General features: G+C 36.9%; 1 protein-coding gene, 2 long non-coding RNA genes and 1 pseudogene across 3 annotated transcripts; 2 read left to right on the top strand and 2 right to left on the bottom strand.

The window, feature by feature from the left end:
- The first annotated feature begins 4,225 nt into the window (after nucleotides 1–4,225).
- Nucleotides 4,226–6,268, top strand: LOC122312410. Its single transcript, XR_006243180.1, has 2 exons — nucleotides 4,226–4,381; nucleotides 5,951–6,268. It is a non-coding gene; the product is annotated as an uncharacterized LOC122312410 (long non-coding RNA).
- Nucleotides 6,269–6,549: 281 nt separating this feature from the next.
- Nucleotides 6,550–7,912, bottom strand: LOC122312409. Its single transcript, XR_006243179.1, has 2 exons — nucleotides 6,941–7,912; nucleotides 6,550–6,861 (listed from the first exon to the last, which is right to left on the bottom strand). It is a non-coding gene; the product is annotated as an uncharacterized LOC122312409 (long non-coding RNA).
- A 1,905-nt stretch (nucleotides 7,913–9,817) lies between these two features.
- On the top strand, nucleotides 9,818–11,236 carry LOC122312551 (annotated as a pseudogene).
- Nucleotides 11,237–11,537: 301 nt separating this feature from the next.
- On the bottom strand, nucleotides 11,538–14,860 carry LOC122312408 (rust resistance kinase Lr10-like). Its single transcript, XM_043127008.1, has 3 exons — nucleotides 13,775–14,860; nucleotides 13,368–13,400; nucleotides 11,538–12,816 (listed from the first exon to the last, which is right to left on the bottom strand). Exons 1-3 carry the CDS (start codon nucleotides 14,460–14,462, stop codon nucleotides 11,699–11,701), a joined length of 1,839 nt encoding a protein of 612 aa, XP_042982942.1. The 5' UTR covers nucleotides 14,463–14,860; the 3' UTR covers nucleotides 11,538–11,698.
- Nucleotides 14,861–15,493: the final 633 nt, after the last annotated feature.

Raw genomic sequence — 15,493 nt, 5'->3', positions numbered from 1 at the left:
AATCTTCGTCTTCCCCACAGTCCGTCTTCGTGGTCTCCATCAACCTGCGAAGACCCACCAACCCACGAACACCCATAGTCACTGTCGTCGTCTTCTCCACGAAGCCACAGAGTTACAGCCCACTTCGTCTTCTCCATGAACCCATTGAATGGCTAGTTTCGTCTTTTCCACGAAGCCCCTTCTTTCTTCTTCTCCACCCAGATATGAAATCTATGAACCCACAAACCCAGATCTGAAATCCCCTTCCCACAAAGCCACATAGGATTCAGAAACCATACGTGTTGAAAAGTGGAGTCGTTGAAGTTGCTCCAAATACTCGCTGGGCCACTTTGGTTCCTTCTTTTCTGGATTTTTGCTTTTCTTTCAAATGGTTTTGGTTTGTTTTATCGTTTGTCTATTTATTTATTTATTTTTATCATTGGGTTTGATTGGATTGAGTTTTGGGTATTATTGGCAGACCGGGATCTTATAAGCTGCTGTAGCTCTGTTTGGTTGCTGAGAGAATGTGGGAAAGAGGAAAACAATTAGACTTATGTCTTTTGAATATTGTCGAATGCGCTACTTTGATTTCTTCCATTCTAATGTTTGTGTTTTTATGGTTTGTTCATAGTAATTTTATTGAATATTATCTCGTTTATTTGTTCAATTTGAGATGTGTGGTTTTACTGCATATGGCTGCTGGGAAAATTTGGGGAAAATGACGTTACATTACTCAACAAAAATAAAAAGTGAACGAAATGTAGGGTAGGAATGAAATTAGAGAGGTCTGGATTACAGTTATGGACTTCGCCCCGGGGGGGGGGGGGGAAGGGGCGCTTAAGCTTTTAATTGTATATGATAATTATAATTTATCCATTTCGACTTGCATAACTTCTTATTCTGAATATTTTGACCCATAGCTTCTGAATATCCGAGGGATAGGATGGTGCCAGTCTTTAGATGAGATTATCCAACTGTCCTGCTGCTCATTTTCAGCCTATTTCTTTGATTTCTATCTAAACTCTAAGTGATAAGTAGCATAGAAGATGTTACCTTTATCTTGTGAAGGGTGTGATAGTATTGGGTTTGTCACAGGTATATGAAGAATGTACTCACTGACAACGTTTGAGACATGTTGTCGAGAAATGACCATCCATACACTATTTTTGAAGCTGAAAGAACTCAAGAAGAAACTGGACAATGTCAAGAAGAGGGAGATTGAGCTAGAAGGGAGAGCGGTTGAGATCGAAAGAGAGAAGCTGAAATAAGGCGTTCAAGCACATGACTTTAGGTTTTTGGGCTTTTGCATTTTTTGTTGCATGTTACCATGTAGTCTCGAACTTTGTTGGAGCTTGGAGTTGTAAATATGTGTAGCTCAAGTTTTGGCTTCATGACAAGTTGTAAATATGTGTAGCTCTGTTTTCTAGAACAATAGAATGCATGAATTTGCAAAGTTGTAAGTATGTGTAGCTCTGTTTTTTAGAACAATAGAATGCATGAATTTGCAAAGTTGTAAATATCGACTTTTGCATTTGTATTTGTGCGTATATGAATGGCTACCATTTGGAAGTAAGCTGAAAAATTATGCACCAAGGTTACCAGCCTTAGCTCTAGGCCTTTGGCTTTGTGGTTGCCATTTAGGCTGTATAGCTTATTAACTTGCACAGGTTGTGAATGTGTGAAGGTGTTATAACTTGAGAGCAGAAACGTTTTGCCTTCACCTAGCACCGAGAGGCTTTATTTTTATTTTTTTATAAATGTTATGGCCCTTCGTTGCATACCCTGATTGCAAATTGGTTCTTTAACAATAGAGTTCATGAAAATAAATTTACATTCAAGCCACAACCTCTGTTACTTTGTTTCAACTTTCATTCTCTTTTAAGTGTAGAATCTACAAAATAAGAGCAGTAATTGAAGTGTTTTGATGTCCCTCAAATGAGATGGTGCCAAAAGGCCAATACAATTTTTGGGGACAAAAGCAAGAAAATTGCCAAAAAGAAACAAAAGAGTATCTACCAGATCCAATTCTCAATTCCAGATTCAAGTGCCAAATACTCTAAATTCATAAAAAAATTCTCCGGATTAAATTCAAGCCACAAAAATAAATTAAATCCACATAAATACTCTAAATTTACAAAAAAAAATCCCTAAATTATATTCAATCCACAAAAATCTATTACGTCCACAAAAAAAAAAAAAAAAAAAAAAAAAAAAAAAAAAATCTCTGGATTACATTCAAGCCACAAAAATGCATTAAATCCACAAAAATACTCTAAATTCACAAAAAAATCCCTGAACTATATTCAATCTACACAAAATACATTAAAATCCACAAAAATCATTACAGCGGTTGTTATCTATTCATCCCAAAAGCTAGGATCCAGTAATTGCATCATAAAATGGTGACCAGTTTTCTACTGGAAGTCAAAGTTGTCATATATATGGTTAGCTATGCTGTAAGTATCCCATCAATAATCAGCCATCTAGGGCCACATCCAAGTTGGTGACTCAAGACTTTAATGTAATGAAATTCTTGGATGAGACTTTCAATAGAGTATCTCAGATCTTGTTTGACTGCATTCTTTCAACACAACTGCAAAGGATATTAGGTTCAATACTATTAAGTGTATGCATGAAAAGCAAAGAGATTTGACATTGTGTGCATGAAAAATTAAGAGAATTCATAGAAGGTGCAAAAGATTTTTCTTCCCATGAGATGCAGAGGAGATTTTTGAATTTTGAGTCTTGATTGCCCCAGTTTTATATCAAAACATAATGCAATTAACCTTCTCTGTTTTATATCAAAGAGTCAAAGACTTACGAGCACTTCTGCGCACCTAATGGAGTGACATATATTGTACTTAGACATTTTCTCAAATTGGAACGAGCCATTTCTACACACCTAAAAAAGACCTGACATTTGTTATCCTAAGACAAACCAGAACTCCAAACTACCCACTGTTAGCACAGGAAAATAGTCTCCCAGTATAGCTATAAGCAGTTAATGGAATTCATAATTATTAATTGTAAATAATTAACCAATATGAACAAATTCTTCTACAATAAAAAATTCTAAAATACCTCAACTCTCAATAAACACAATATCCCAAGATGAGGTGAGAATATGCTAATGGAGTTGGCAAAAACAACACTAGGACAGAAGCAACAACCTTAAAATTCACAATTTCCCCAAACTAAAAGAACTCTGTGTGCAAATCCTCATAAAATTCTTCATAACAACGTTCAATCCCTCCTGATTGACCTTACTGATAATGTAAAGCTAGGCATACATCATAAACTTTTAGCAGGATTGCCCCAAGAGTTCTGGTTTTGAAGAAAAACAAAAACGAGAGGAAAAATAGTGACCGAAATATAAATAATCAGATTCTTTTTTCTTTCCAGAATTCGGAGGTCAAGTAGTTGGTTATTAAGAGGAAAAATCTCATGGTTCAAAAGGTTCAACAGAGAAATATTGGGGGTTTAAATTTACATGTAACTGAGAGAACGCACCGTTAATGTGTGTTTCCTTTGAAAGAGTTGTGCGACGATGAAGAAGACGAACTGAGAATCGTCGGTTTTTTTTTTTTTTTTTTTTTTGTCTTTTGAGCGAAACGTACCAAAGACGTATATTAGAAACAACTCATGGGGAAGATGAAATTAGGACATGAAATTAGGGAAGATGAAAATGGCAGAATGTGATGACAAAATACAAGAAAGGAAAACAAACAAAGAACGACAAAGGCAGAGCAAAAACCCAGATCAAACCGTTCTAATGTTTACCCACAAATGCAGATGAAAGAAAATGCAGATGAAAGAATAAGCTGGCTACCCAGTTAAAGCTCGTCGGTCTCGGTCTCTGGTTCCGATTTGGGCTCTTGCGCAGGTTTCGTCGCTCGGGTTAATCAACCATTCTCTTTCCCACGCTCAAGGCAGATCAAAGCAGTGGAAAAATGTTCAGTTGAAGCTCATCGGCGAGGTGGGAGGACTGGAAGACGGGAATGGCGCTCTCTGTTTCATATGAAAATAGTTCAAATCACGTGAAATGCTTCCCCCCTGCAAATCCCACGTTACCTTTTTTTTTAATTAATTAATTACCGGCTGATGCGTCAGTGAGTTGTTCTACGGAACAACAACTGTACAGCTGCACACTTGCACACCAGACGTGGCGTCCCATTTGTCTTTTTTTTTTTTTTTTTAAATCATGCGAACCGCACCGTTTTCATTAGCGATTGAAATTTTATTCTTCCCAATTCAAATTCAAGCCCCCCCCCCCCCCCCCCACGCTGAATTCGAGCCCCCATCGTCTCCTCCCTGCCCCCGTCGAACCTCATCTGCCCACTGCCACCGGCGACGCCGTCTCTTTCAAGCGACACCGAACCCATCTGCACATCCCCATCAAAGGGTGAGTGGTTTCTTGCCCCAGAGATTTGGGATTACTATCCTTGCCCAAAAACAAAAACTCTCATCTTTGATTCAGACTTGGGATTACTATCCTCGCTCCCTCATTTCCTTGTCATCGGACTCGTTTTTCTCTGTGTTTAGATATTTAGAAAATGCTGGAAAAAAAAGGGAGAGCGTGAAGTGCATATCGAAGCCTTTACAGATTCTTTTATTTTTGCTTTCAGATTTCTCTTTAACTGCTTTTCGGCTTCTTATATATATATATATATATCTATATTTATTTCACTTGTAGATTCTGGGTACAATGAATCTTCTTCAACATTTTCGTAATGTTCTTTGTTAGGAATTGGGCTCTTGATTGCAGGTTTTATGTATGTATATATGGATGTGGTATTCATGTTGATACAGTCCTCAATTTTTGTTCTTTCATGAAATGGGATATTTATTCAATTTAGATTTTATTTTATATTTTTATTGAAAATGATACACATTCCACCATTCTTTACAATCTTTTATATAACCATATTTTGAAGATGTATATTTTTACAAAATAACTCATAAAAATAAAATTATTTTACATAAACATTCTCATTTTAAAACATAAATTTATAAAAATTATAAAAAAAAAAAAATCATTATTTTTTTAATGGCCCATCATGAATTATCATTTCAAATTGTTATAGATATTAGCAAGAATCAAGGGACACCATAAGGGACACGAGCTATATGGGATGAGATATGGAGATGTGAGAGGCTTCCATGATCTCTCTGTTTGTGGAGCAAAAGGGAAAAAAAAAAGAAAAAAAGAATGCAACCATGTCAAAGGGTTGTGGCTAGTGGAGAGAGACACAGCCAGTCAATTGAGTCATGTAGTGTGGGAGCAACATGGGTGAGTCTGAGTGTGTGATGTGGGTGCATGTGCCATGTATAGAGTTTGATTGTGAGAAGAGAGTGTGTTATGCCTGTGGAAGTGGAGTGGATTATAAACCATGTAGGTTGAGTCTATAAAAGCCAGGTTTATTGGTGTAGTTTGCTTTGTCCGTGGTCAGTAAACTACATCTTGTATTGGGTTTTCTCCCACCCAAAATGGAGCTAATTTGTATAAGTGTTACTGTTTGAATTTCTTTAACTTCTCTTTCCTGGTTTCCATCACATTCTGATTTTGAACTTTGGTAAACATTCCCCTCCTTTTTCTGGTTTGTTAGTTGAAGCCCTTTTTCTGGTTTTACAGTAATTATGATTATAGTTCTGAACTTCCTGTTTTCACATTCTATTATAGTTCGCTGTTCATGCTCCATAACACGTGTATGGCATAATCAACAAATTTCTAGGTTTAATCAGGTTACTTTATTGAATATAAGGCACTTTGCTGGCACAAATTCTGCCCCAGAATAAAAGCAAACGGGGTCAGCAAATGGTGCTTTTTTCCATTACTATCTAGTTTTGGGAGAATTAAACTAGCAGCTTTTCTTGTAAGTTCAAAAAAACTAGTTTTTGATTCTTTTTACATACATGCATGGTTGTGGTAACATCCTCCTTATATACTAACATCTTCCTTATTTTCTTGCAGAAAAGTCACTAACAAATTCTGGATGGCATTCCCATTTCACATGTTAGAGTTGAGAGAGGATAGATGGTCTCCTTATTTTTTGATTAGTTGTAAAAAAAATAGACAGTTGTTGTGAGACCTCAATTACTTGTAATACTAACATCCTCTTTATTTATTAGTTGATGAATGCAACTTTGGGTCGTTTCAGGGTCGCTGTGTTATTTGTGGAGGAGTGGGAATTTCTTGTGGTTGCCATTGTAAGGAAACATAGAGACTATATATTTGAAAAACTCATATATTTAGTTATCATATAACTGGAATTTGGTATGTGGTTGCTAAGCATGCACTCATATTTGTATATATTGAGATAAATATTGTAAGTTAATTCCACGGAAAATCTAGACATGTTTCTGGTGCTTCACCTTCATGGCCAGATTTTTGTGATACTAATTAATCTACAACAGAGATGAAAAGGTTCAATTTGCTTTGCATCCGTGCTTCAATTAATCTACACCATGTTATAGTCAGAACATGCGTAAGAAAAAAGTACAAGTTATCACAAGGAGCAAAGTAGGTGTGGACGATAATGCATAATTATACATCAATTCAACTTGCATAAATGATCAGGAACTTTTGTATTTCATTTACATATTAACTCTTACAAGTCCACCATAAATTTGTATTCTTTAAGACCGACCATTCGGCTCTAGTAACTCAAAACAAAAATAGTTTTCATATCCCATTCAACCATTTTACATGCACACATTTACCCATAAACAAAACTAAACCCATTCAACCATTTACAGCCACACATTAAACCATTATCAAAACAGCTACAGTGACACTCATCAACTATCAAATTCCTCAAATTGATCGACTCCAAATTTCTCAGCTGCAGTGTCATTTGCATGTTGAACCTTCAATGTATATACCTGTAGCAACAAAGGAAAAAAAACTCATAACATGTAGGCATAACACTATTAGATTTAAATTCACAAAGGCTGAAATTACCCATCTCCCTTTCCACAATTAGTAGGCCAAGGCTCAAATCAAACACGGGGACTGATTTGCACTAAGTTCCATGGGGACAAGCATGGCATATCTTGAAGACACTCAAAATGAAAAATTAAAACAAAGTCATTAAAAATAGAATGTTTCAAGAAGATATATAATGTGAGAAAATTATGTGAGAAAGGTAATTTTCTCACATTAGAGGACAAGATTTGTGATCTCTATGACCTTTTTGTTGACATAAACATTCATGTTTTCTCTGCTCTTTCCTAAAAAATTGTTCATTTGCGGAGAAAACTTTTCTTATTTTTTTTAACCACTAAATAAGTCTAGGAGTAGGATGAATAGGGGTAGAGAAAACATGAACCCCATCATTATATGCAAGAAGGAAAGAAAAAAACTCGTGTCATAGATCAGTTTAGTGGTAAAAAAATCATACTAAGCTTAATTTATTTTCAATATAGTAGAGAAAGCTTCTAAAGCTTTATTTTGAAGATCCGAAAGCTTCAAATCTAGATGAAGTTGCAGTGGAATCCGTAGATATTTTTTGTTGTTGAATGTTTCCTTTAATGCAGACTAATGCATTCGCAAACAAAGCTACAACTACTAAGTTTATGCCATTCTCAGATGAGAAAAAACCCAAAGTCAGCAACCATTAAAATACTAAAAATACAGATCTAACTTACACAAAACCAAGCATCCAAGAAACACAAACACATATGGGATGCTGGGAAATGGAAGTATTCAGATTAAATGCGGAGTAATGCCTTCGTAAACAAAGCAACTAAATTTATGCCATTCTCGGATGAGAAAATACCCAAAGTCAGAAACTATTAAAAGACAAAAAACATAGATCTAACAAATATAAAACCAAGCATCCAAGAAACAGAAAAACATATGGAGGGTACCAACAATGAGCTCATGAAAAAAGACCACTCTGATTTGAAAAAGAAAATGCAAATGTTAACCTCTCGATACCTTATAATTCCCGATAGGGTGCGCTTAGTCTTTAAGCATATACAGGCAAGAAACCGGTAGAAAGGGTTTAGAGTTGTCGAGAGAGAGGGTTGCGCAAAGCCATGGGAGGCAACATCTACAGGAGGGTACCATTAGTTTCTAGCAAATATAGAGAGAAAAAAAAAAAGTTGGAGTAAACAGAAAAAAAATGTATGCCAAAACCCTAGAATCACAGATTATTTACCTTCCTGTAGATCTGAGGGCTTCGTGTCGGTGGACTCAGGGCGGCTTCGCGTTGAGTGGACTGAGGGCTTTGCTTTGGTAGAATTAGGAACTGAGAGCTGAGGTCGTGGTGGAGAGGGCTTAGATTGTGGAAGACGAAGGCTAAGGAGGTTCAGGAGGGATTTTGAGAAATCAATGAGAAATCAAAGAGGGAACGTCCGTTACGTTGCTTTTGTTGTAGGGTGTTTTTGGTAATTTTCTTTAAGACACGTAAGGTGTGCAGCAGCTGCTCCTAAACAGGGGCTGCTCCGCAGATTTATTCTATAAGCAGAACTGCTCTTCAAAACCCTTGAAAATTCCAAAAGCTTTTCGAAGGGATTATTTCCTGGAGGTTTCGCTCTTCCACCCTTGATATATAGCTGATATTGATGGAAACCAATCAAAAATGAATGTGAAAAGGAAATTAATTAAAATAGACAGATAAAGATGTCTATTTTCCTTTAAACGTATTATTGGGGGTGGAAGAAAGATTAGAGGTTGATGATAATCAAAGTAGCATCACGCGTCGGTTCACTGGTGGCTGACGTTGTGGTGGCCCAAGCACTAGAGACAAGGCCTGCTCAATAATTGTAGTCCCTTAGGTGAAAATTCTGAGCGAAGCATTTTTTTATATTTAAAAATTAATTAAATAAATTTTATCTTTACATTATGTTTTTATTTAAAAATAATGATCTCTATTGTAATAATTTTGTCTATTGGGACAATATTGTCGATCTAAGGCAGGATTTTATCAAATATAGTTTTACAGATTGTTTTTTAGAAGCAATTATAACTTCAAGCGTCAATAAAATTCTGAAATTATTTTGCTATTTATATTTTTTTATATTGTGTTTTAAGCTAATAATGATAGAAAAAAGATGTACCCTCATAATGATAGAATGATAGTACTTAAAATAATTATTATGTGGAGAAACGATGAAGTTGAAATCATACTTCATGTCTCAATACCAAAAATAGAAATGAAAAAAATGATGAACAAGAGAAAAAATTTCGTTGTCGTCAAGAAAATCCAAACATAATATAATTATGTAAAATAATTCTAACAATAAAGACATATTTATTTGGAAACATCATCATATAAGCTATTCAAGGGGAAAAAAAAAAAAATACACCTCAGCATCCAAATGCAGCCTAAGTTACCTAGTGGAAGGGCCAACAAGATTCCAATAAACCGGTTAGCTTTTCATTTTATATCCTCTAGTGGGGAAGGTTTTTGAAGTCCTGAAATGAATTACTTGTTCAAGCAAATATAACTTTATCAGTGCGTTCGGCATCCAACTACAAGCATCACATTTATCGTCTTTCAATTTCAAAATGCATTGCAAACCCAATCCAGTTGCCTCTTAAACCTTCTATTACTTTAATGCTAAAACCATCTTACATTATTTCTGGATATATATTACATATACATTTTATTCAAAACGTAGAAAGAATCAATCAATTGCCAGACTAAGAAAATAGAGATCTGATTCTAAGTTCACAAGAAACTGAAGTGATTAAAACATATACCTCAGCCTCGTAACAGGATGTTTCAACAAAAGTTCTATGTCATAAATACTCTGAACTAGGCTGACTTTATATTTTAAATTTAACAATAAGGAGTCACAGATGATTAACCAGTAGGAGAATTAACAGGGAATGGATTTTAGGTCTCCAACATCTAGATCCGGTATGCTATTGCAGTTGGGATTGAGGATGCAAGATCATGTAAAGCAATTTGCATCCAAAAAAGGAAACATGTTCCTGTTGTTGGTAGGGATCAAATGAAACAGGCCAGACCTAAAAATATCCTATACAGAATCATGGCCCCATGGTCCAAGGACCAGGGTAGCATTTCCTTTATAAACCTACTTCATTTGAGAAACAGAATATGCTATGAGCAGTTTCCAATTCTATTCAAGTGTGCTCCTATAATTGCTAGCCTACCAAATACGGGCAGATTTTTAAAATTTTGAAGCGTCTCCTAAAAGGATTCTTCACCATGGGCATGCCCCCAAATAGTTATAGAGGATTGTATCAATGCAAACCAGTTAATCATGTGCTGACTTGAACCTCATGGAAAAGGTCTTCCCCAGGAGAAGAGGGACAGGGGGAAGGGAAGGGTGCATCCCATTCTCAGTGAAGGTGGGAAACCAATTTCACGATTTTGGTTCCTTATAATATGCTAGCTTGCAATTTTAAATTTTCATACCCGACTGAATGTGCCAAATACAATTTGGAGTAGCAAAAGAAAGCACAAAATCACAAGCTATAATTGATCTATAAAATCGAGTTAAAATTTTAGAAAAAGGTCTGGAAGCAAAAATGCAGCAATGACCGCCAGTCATGAAACTATTCGATCAAAAACTTCAATATGGCATACCGCATTAAGGCATCTTATTACAAATTTAATTTGAATTGTATTTTGTTTTGCAGCCTGTGGAGTGGGAACAAGCCACAATGATGGATGCGGAGAAGCGCCTATTAGCTAATGCCCTACTTGATTTCTCCAATGAAAGATTTGTGTTGCTCTCTGAAACATGCATTCCTCTATTCAACTGCACAATAATTTACAACTACCTCATCAACTCTAACCATAGTTTTGTTGGCTCATTTGATGATCCACGACCCATGGGTCGAGGACGGTATAATATGCGCATGTGGCCGACGATATCATTGTCTGATTGGCATAAAGGCAACCAATGGTTCGAAGTTCACTGGAAGCTAGCCGTACAAATAGTATTAGATGTCGCATACTACCCCATTTTTGAGAATCATGGCAAGCCTCCATGTTACATGGATGAGAAATACTTGGCAACCCTCGAGACCAAAACTCACCTAGACATTAACTCAAATAGGAGCATCACTTGGGTTGATTGGTCCAAAGGTGGTCACACCCAACAAGTTTGCGAGGAAGGATGTGTAGAAAGCATTTTGAATCAGGGGAGAAATGGATTTAATTGTACTTATAATGGTAGCATGACCGCGGTTTGCATTCTTTTTGTGAGGAAGTTTTAACCAAACACCCTAAAGCCTTTGCTAAAACTAGCTCCAACATTGCTTGGGTTTAATCCATAAGATAAATTTCAGTATTGTAAAAATTGTTTGGCCAATTTACTTAATAGTAGTATCTATTTTCCAAGTAATATCACACATATGCAAACAGATCAACTCAAATCAATGGATTTGCCCCTCGTTGTGAAAATACATAAATAGACTAAAGTCAGTGAAAGCTTTCAATAAAGTGTAAGGAAAATAATTCTAGTGATAATTCTAGCCAGGGATTATGAGACATATCTCTTCTGTTCTTAATCAACCCTTAGATAGATTTGATAACTCAGTTAAGGGATGAAGTCAGATAATGCCAAAGAATATGATGTGATCGAGCCATCAAGCTAGATAATACTGCATATTTTAGGCAGTTAAAGTTGGGCAAGTCTTCAACTGAAGGTGCATCAACAAGCTAATATTTGATCAAACTGAAAAATATACCCAATTGCTTTCGAGAATTAAGATTTCCTATTCAAGAAAAATATTTTTTTAGAGAACCTTAGAACCAGAATGAGATAGAACCATTATAGTCGAAGAATCAGCTTCTAGTCTTGACGGGGAAGACAAGAAAGGTTTAGGAGGAATTTGCAAGGCATTGAGGCTCATTTCCAACATTTCGACAACTCTACTCATTGCTGGCCGGTTTGATGGGTCAGTCTGTATGCACCACAAGCTCACTATTGTCATCTTCTTTGCATTTTGTCGATCCTCTTCAGTCTTGAGACCATGCAATGTTAGTTCTTCATTGAGTTCAAGGCGCCTGTAAATCCAATGTGGAAAGAAAATTTCACTAGTATGATCAACCTCAGCATCTATATTCTTTCTACCTCCAACCATTTCCAAAACCATCATTCCATAGCTGTAAACATCTGATTTGTGAGAGACCCCTCCGAAGTTTCTACAAAATACTTCTGGAGCTATATATCCTGCAGTTCCTCTTGCACCCAACATTGATATGATACTTTGTTCTCTAGGGCATACTTTTGCAAGGCCAAAATCTGAGATCTTTGGACAAAAGTTCTCATCTAAAAGAATATTGTGAGGCTTTATGTCAAAATGCAAGATTCGATTGTTACAACCTCTATGCAAGTACTCTAATCCTCGAGCTATGCCAATTGCAATCTTATACAATGTTTCCCACTGCAATTGATGATTAGATGGTGAATCTTTTTTAAATATGAACTTCTCTAGAGATCCATTAGGCATAAATTCATAAACAAGAGCTCTTTTGGAACCCTCAAAACAAAAGCCCCTAAGAGTAACAATGTTGACATGTGAGGTCCTACTAATGCTGGCAACCTCGTTTATGAATTCCTCTCCATTTCCTATTGATCCTTTCAAAACTTTTACTGCCACCATAGACCCATCTTGTAACTTCCCCTTGTAGACGCTACCATAACCTCCTTGGCCTAATTTATCTTTGAGGAAGTTGGTCATTTTCTTTATATCCGAGTAACTGTATCTTCTTATACCAAAAGGTCCATTATTCCTTAGAAAGGCCTCGACATTCTGATGTGTTAGACTTTCCTTCTTCAAAATGGATCTAAACTTTCGCCTAAAGCTGAGGCCAATGACTATTAGAACTCCAATGGCAACAGATAAAGTGGCTGTAATAAAAGAAAAAGTATTATGAACTAGCGCATAAACCAGAGTAACTCAAACAATGTATTTAGGGAGTCATGGAACTAAGCAAAATTGGCTTTCTTTAGGTAATTCTAGAGTAAAAATGAAGCAGCAAAAATTATATAGATACCCTGATTTTACTATCTTTACCGGTGAATGAGTTAACTTTTGATTAATAGGTAGACAAGAAGCCTCTACAGAATATAATGGAACTGAAATAAGTTATGTATGTAAGTAGGAAGTCTCTCACTAGATTCCTTATATAATAAATGCCCTAGAATTATAGAAATGGAGAAAATTGAGCGATGACCAAAGTTCATGATAAAATTAGGAGTTGCAATTAATTTATATGCCACGAAGACACAATAGACCAAGCATTTCTGTATTAATCTCAAGAAATGGGAAGGTGTGACCGGATTTGGGTCTCGGACAGGGGCAGAATTGTTTGTATTGTTGGTGCCCCCAAATGATCTCAGATGGCACGTGTGAATATCAATTTAACAGAAACAAAAATTAGATTGAAGAGGCAGCTTACCCAAGGCTATCGCCAACACTTTACTCTTCTTCCCTGCAAAGAAGATACAACAAAATGGTGTCAGTTTGAGAAGAATTGGGCATCGATCCTTTGAAATCTTAAAAGGGTTAGTAACAAAGCACCGTCAGCCAGCTCATGTCGTTCGCATACAGATTTCTTTCATTGCGACAAAGTTGTTTCTAATATTTGATGATCTCATCATCTAAATTCAAAACCAATCCGAATATATAAAACTTAATTACTGCACATATACATAGAGGAGCACTGAACTATATATATATATATATATATAATGGCATGGTACAAACTACACGAGTACTAGCACCTGTACTAGGAATAACTACAATATAAAAATTAATAAAAAATAAACTTTCTTTGTATCATGAATGGATTTGTGTATCCCATACCTTTCTTTGGACAATAAATGTTTCTGTCGATCTGGCATTGTCCTTCTTTCTCATGGCACGGGGAACAATCATCAGACACATTCACTAGAAGTTCGAACTCAACGGGATACGGTTCACTCTCACTTGGCCGCGGCTTTATTGGGAGCTGAATAGGGGAACATCCAGGAGGAAAACCATCGCTTGGATGACCATCGTAGAGATAATAACCGTCTTCGCACTTAATATCGCTCGATTGCATCCAGCCAAACTTTTTGACAGCTTTGTCGCATTTGACAAAGGTCCGATTGTGTGACTTGATTTGTAAAGAGATGAATGGAAATCGGGGGAGGATAGTTGGATTCGTTATGAATTTGCATCTACCGGAAGTCAAGTTCTCCGAAAGCTTCTGGTCCCGGATACCCAGGACATAAGCATTAGGCTGTTCAGGAATCCTTCCAATGCTTGTAAGTTCGTACTGTCTTTCACCGGTCCCCAGTTGGATCGTCTGATGAGTTTCTTCGTTACAATTTACGATGCCAACATAACATTTTGGGTCTGTGATATCGATGAATGGGAAGCCGATCTTCTCCAGATCTCCACAAAGAAGGCGACGACAGTTCTGGGTGTATGATGATTCTTCTTGTCCGGCCGACAGAAGCAACCCGAGGTATGAGACAAGAAAGAAAACAAAGAGGGAGACAGAAGCCATATCCCAATTAAACTCCCAATTCACCAGCAACAACCTAATATTCTAGGGATCGATAAAACAAACAACGTGTTCAGATAATTATTTTTGTTGCTCCTGCTGGCTTCACAATATAATATGGAGTTTCTCAGTTTAACACGGCAGTAGACTCGGGAACTGGAGAAGGGATGACTTGTAAAAGCAGGCCGAGGTCTGTGCATTTGGGAAATCCTACAGGGCCGAAGAGTCCGAGGAGGTGAGGAAGTATCCTACTCATTTTCTGCATTGACTCGGACTAGAACGACTCGACTCCTTGACTCTGTCAAAAGCTTTGAACTTTAAACCATTTCTCATGGAAACCAAGGCGGCTGGCATCAAAATTTCCACTCTCGAAACGAACAAAATCAACAAAAAAAAAAAAAAACCCGTAAAGCAGATGTCATGAGCTACGTTCCGGCCTTTACTTTTCGTGTAAACATTGATTAATTGTGGGCCGATCTCATAAAACGACGAATGAGGAAAAACATCGTGTGGCCCACAAATGGCATCTTTGAAAAATCTTGACGTGTTGGCCAGGCCCGGGGAATAAGTTTTCTCTAAAGTTTGTAACTGGTACAAGTAAAGTTGATCAAACAATGAGCTTTTCATTTTATTAGCCGTGTTGTGAGGGAAGTAGGAGACCGGGGGGGGGGGGGGGGGGGGGGGGGGGGGTTAACGAGAGAACGTGTTGACTGGGGAAAACGATTATGGAAAAGTCATGGATGGATGAGGAGTTGCAGGTCAAGAATCAAGATTACTTCCATAAAATTCTTTTCTGGGCTCTCTCTCACATGCTTCGTGAGAGGGAGGAAGGGTTGCCTTTTTCTTTCCTTAAACGTATGGGTGGGGGACTGGGGAGTTTGTACATGACATTTGTACTGGAGCTGGAGTGCAGGTTGCTGTTATGAGCTGTTTCCAAACAATCAAAATTTCAACCTTCTGCCTGCGGTTATTTGCTCTAATTGATTGGGCTTTCTCAGCTAATGTTAAGTCTCTACTAATTAAAGTTAGATAAA

The sequence above is a fragment of the Carya illinoinensis genome, chromosome 6, assembly GCF_018687715.1.
Source record: "Carya illinoinensis cultivar Pawnee chromosome 6, C.illinoinensisPawnee_v1, whole genome shotgun sequence".
NCBI classification, from domain to species: Eukaryota; Viridiplantae; Streptophyta; class Magnoliopsida; order Fagales; family Juglandaceae; genus Carya; species Carya illinoinensis.
The sequence above is the reverse complement of the archived record's forward strand: the minus strand, read 5'-3'. Positions and strand labels throughout refer to the sequence as shown.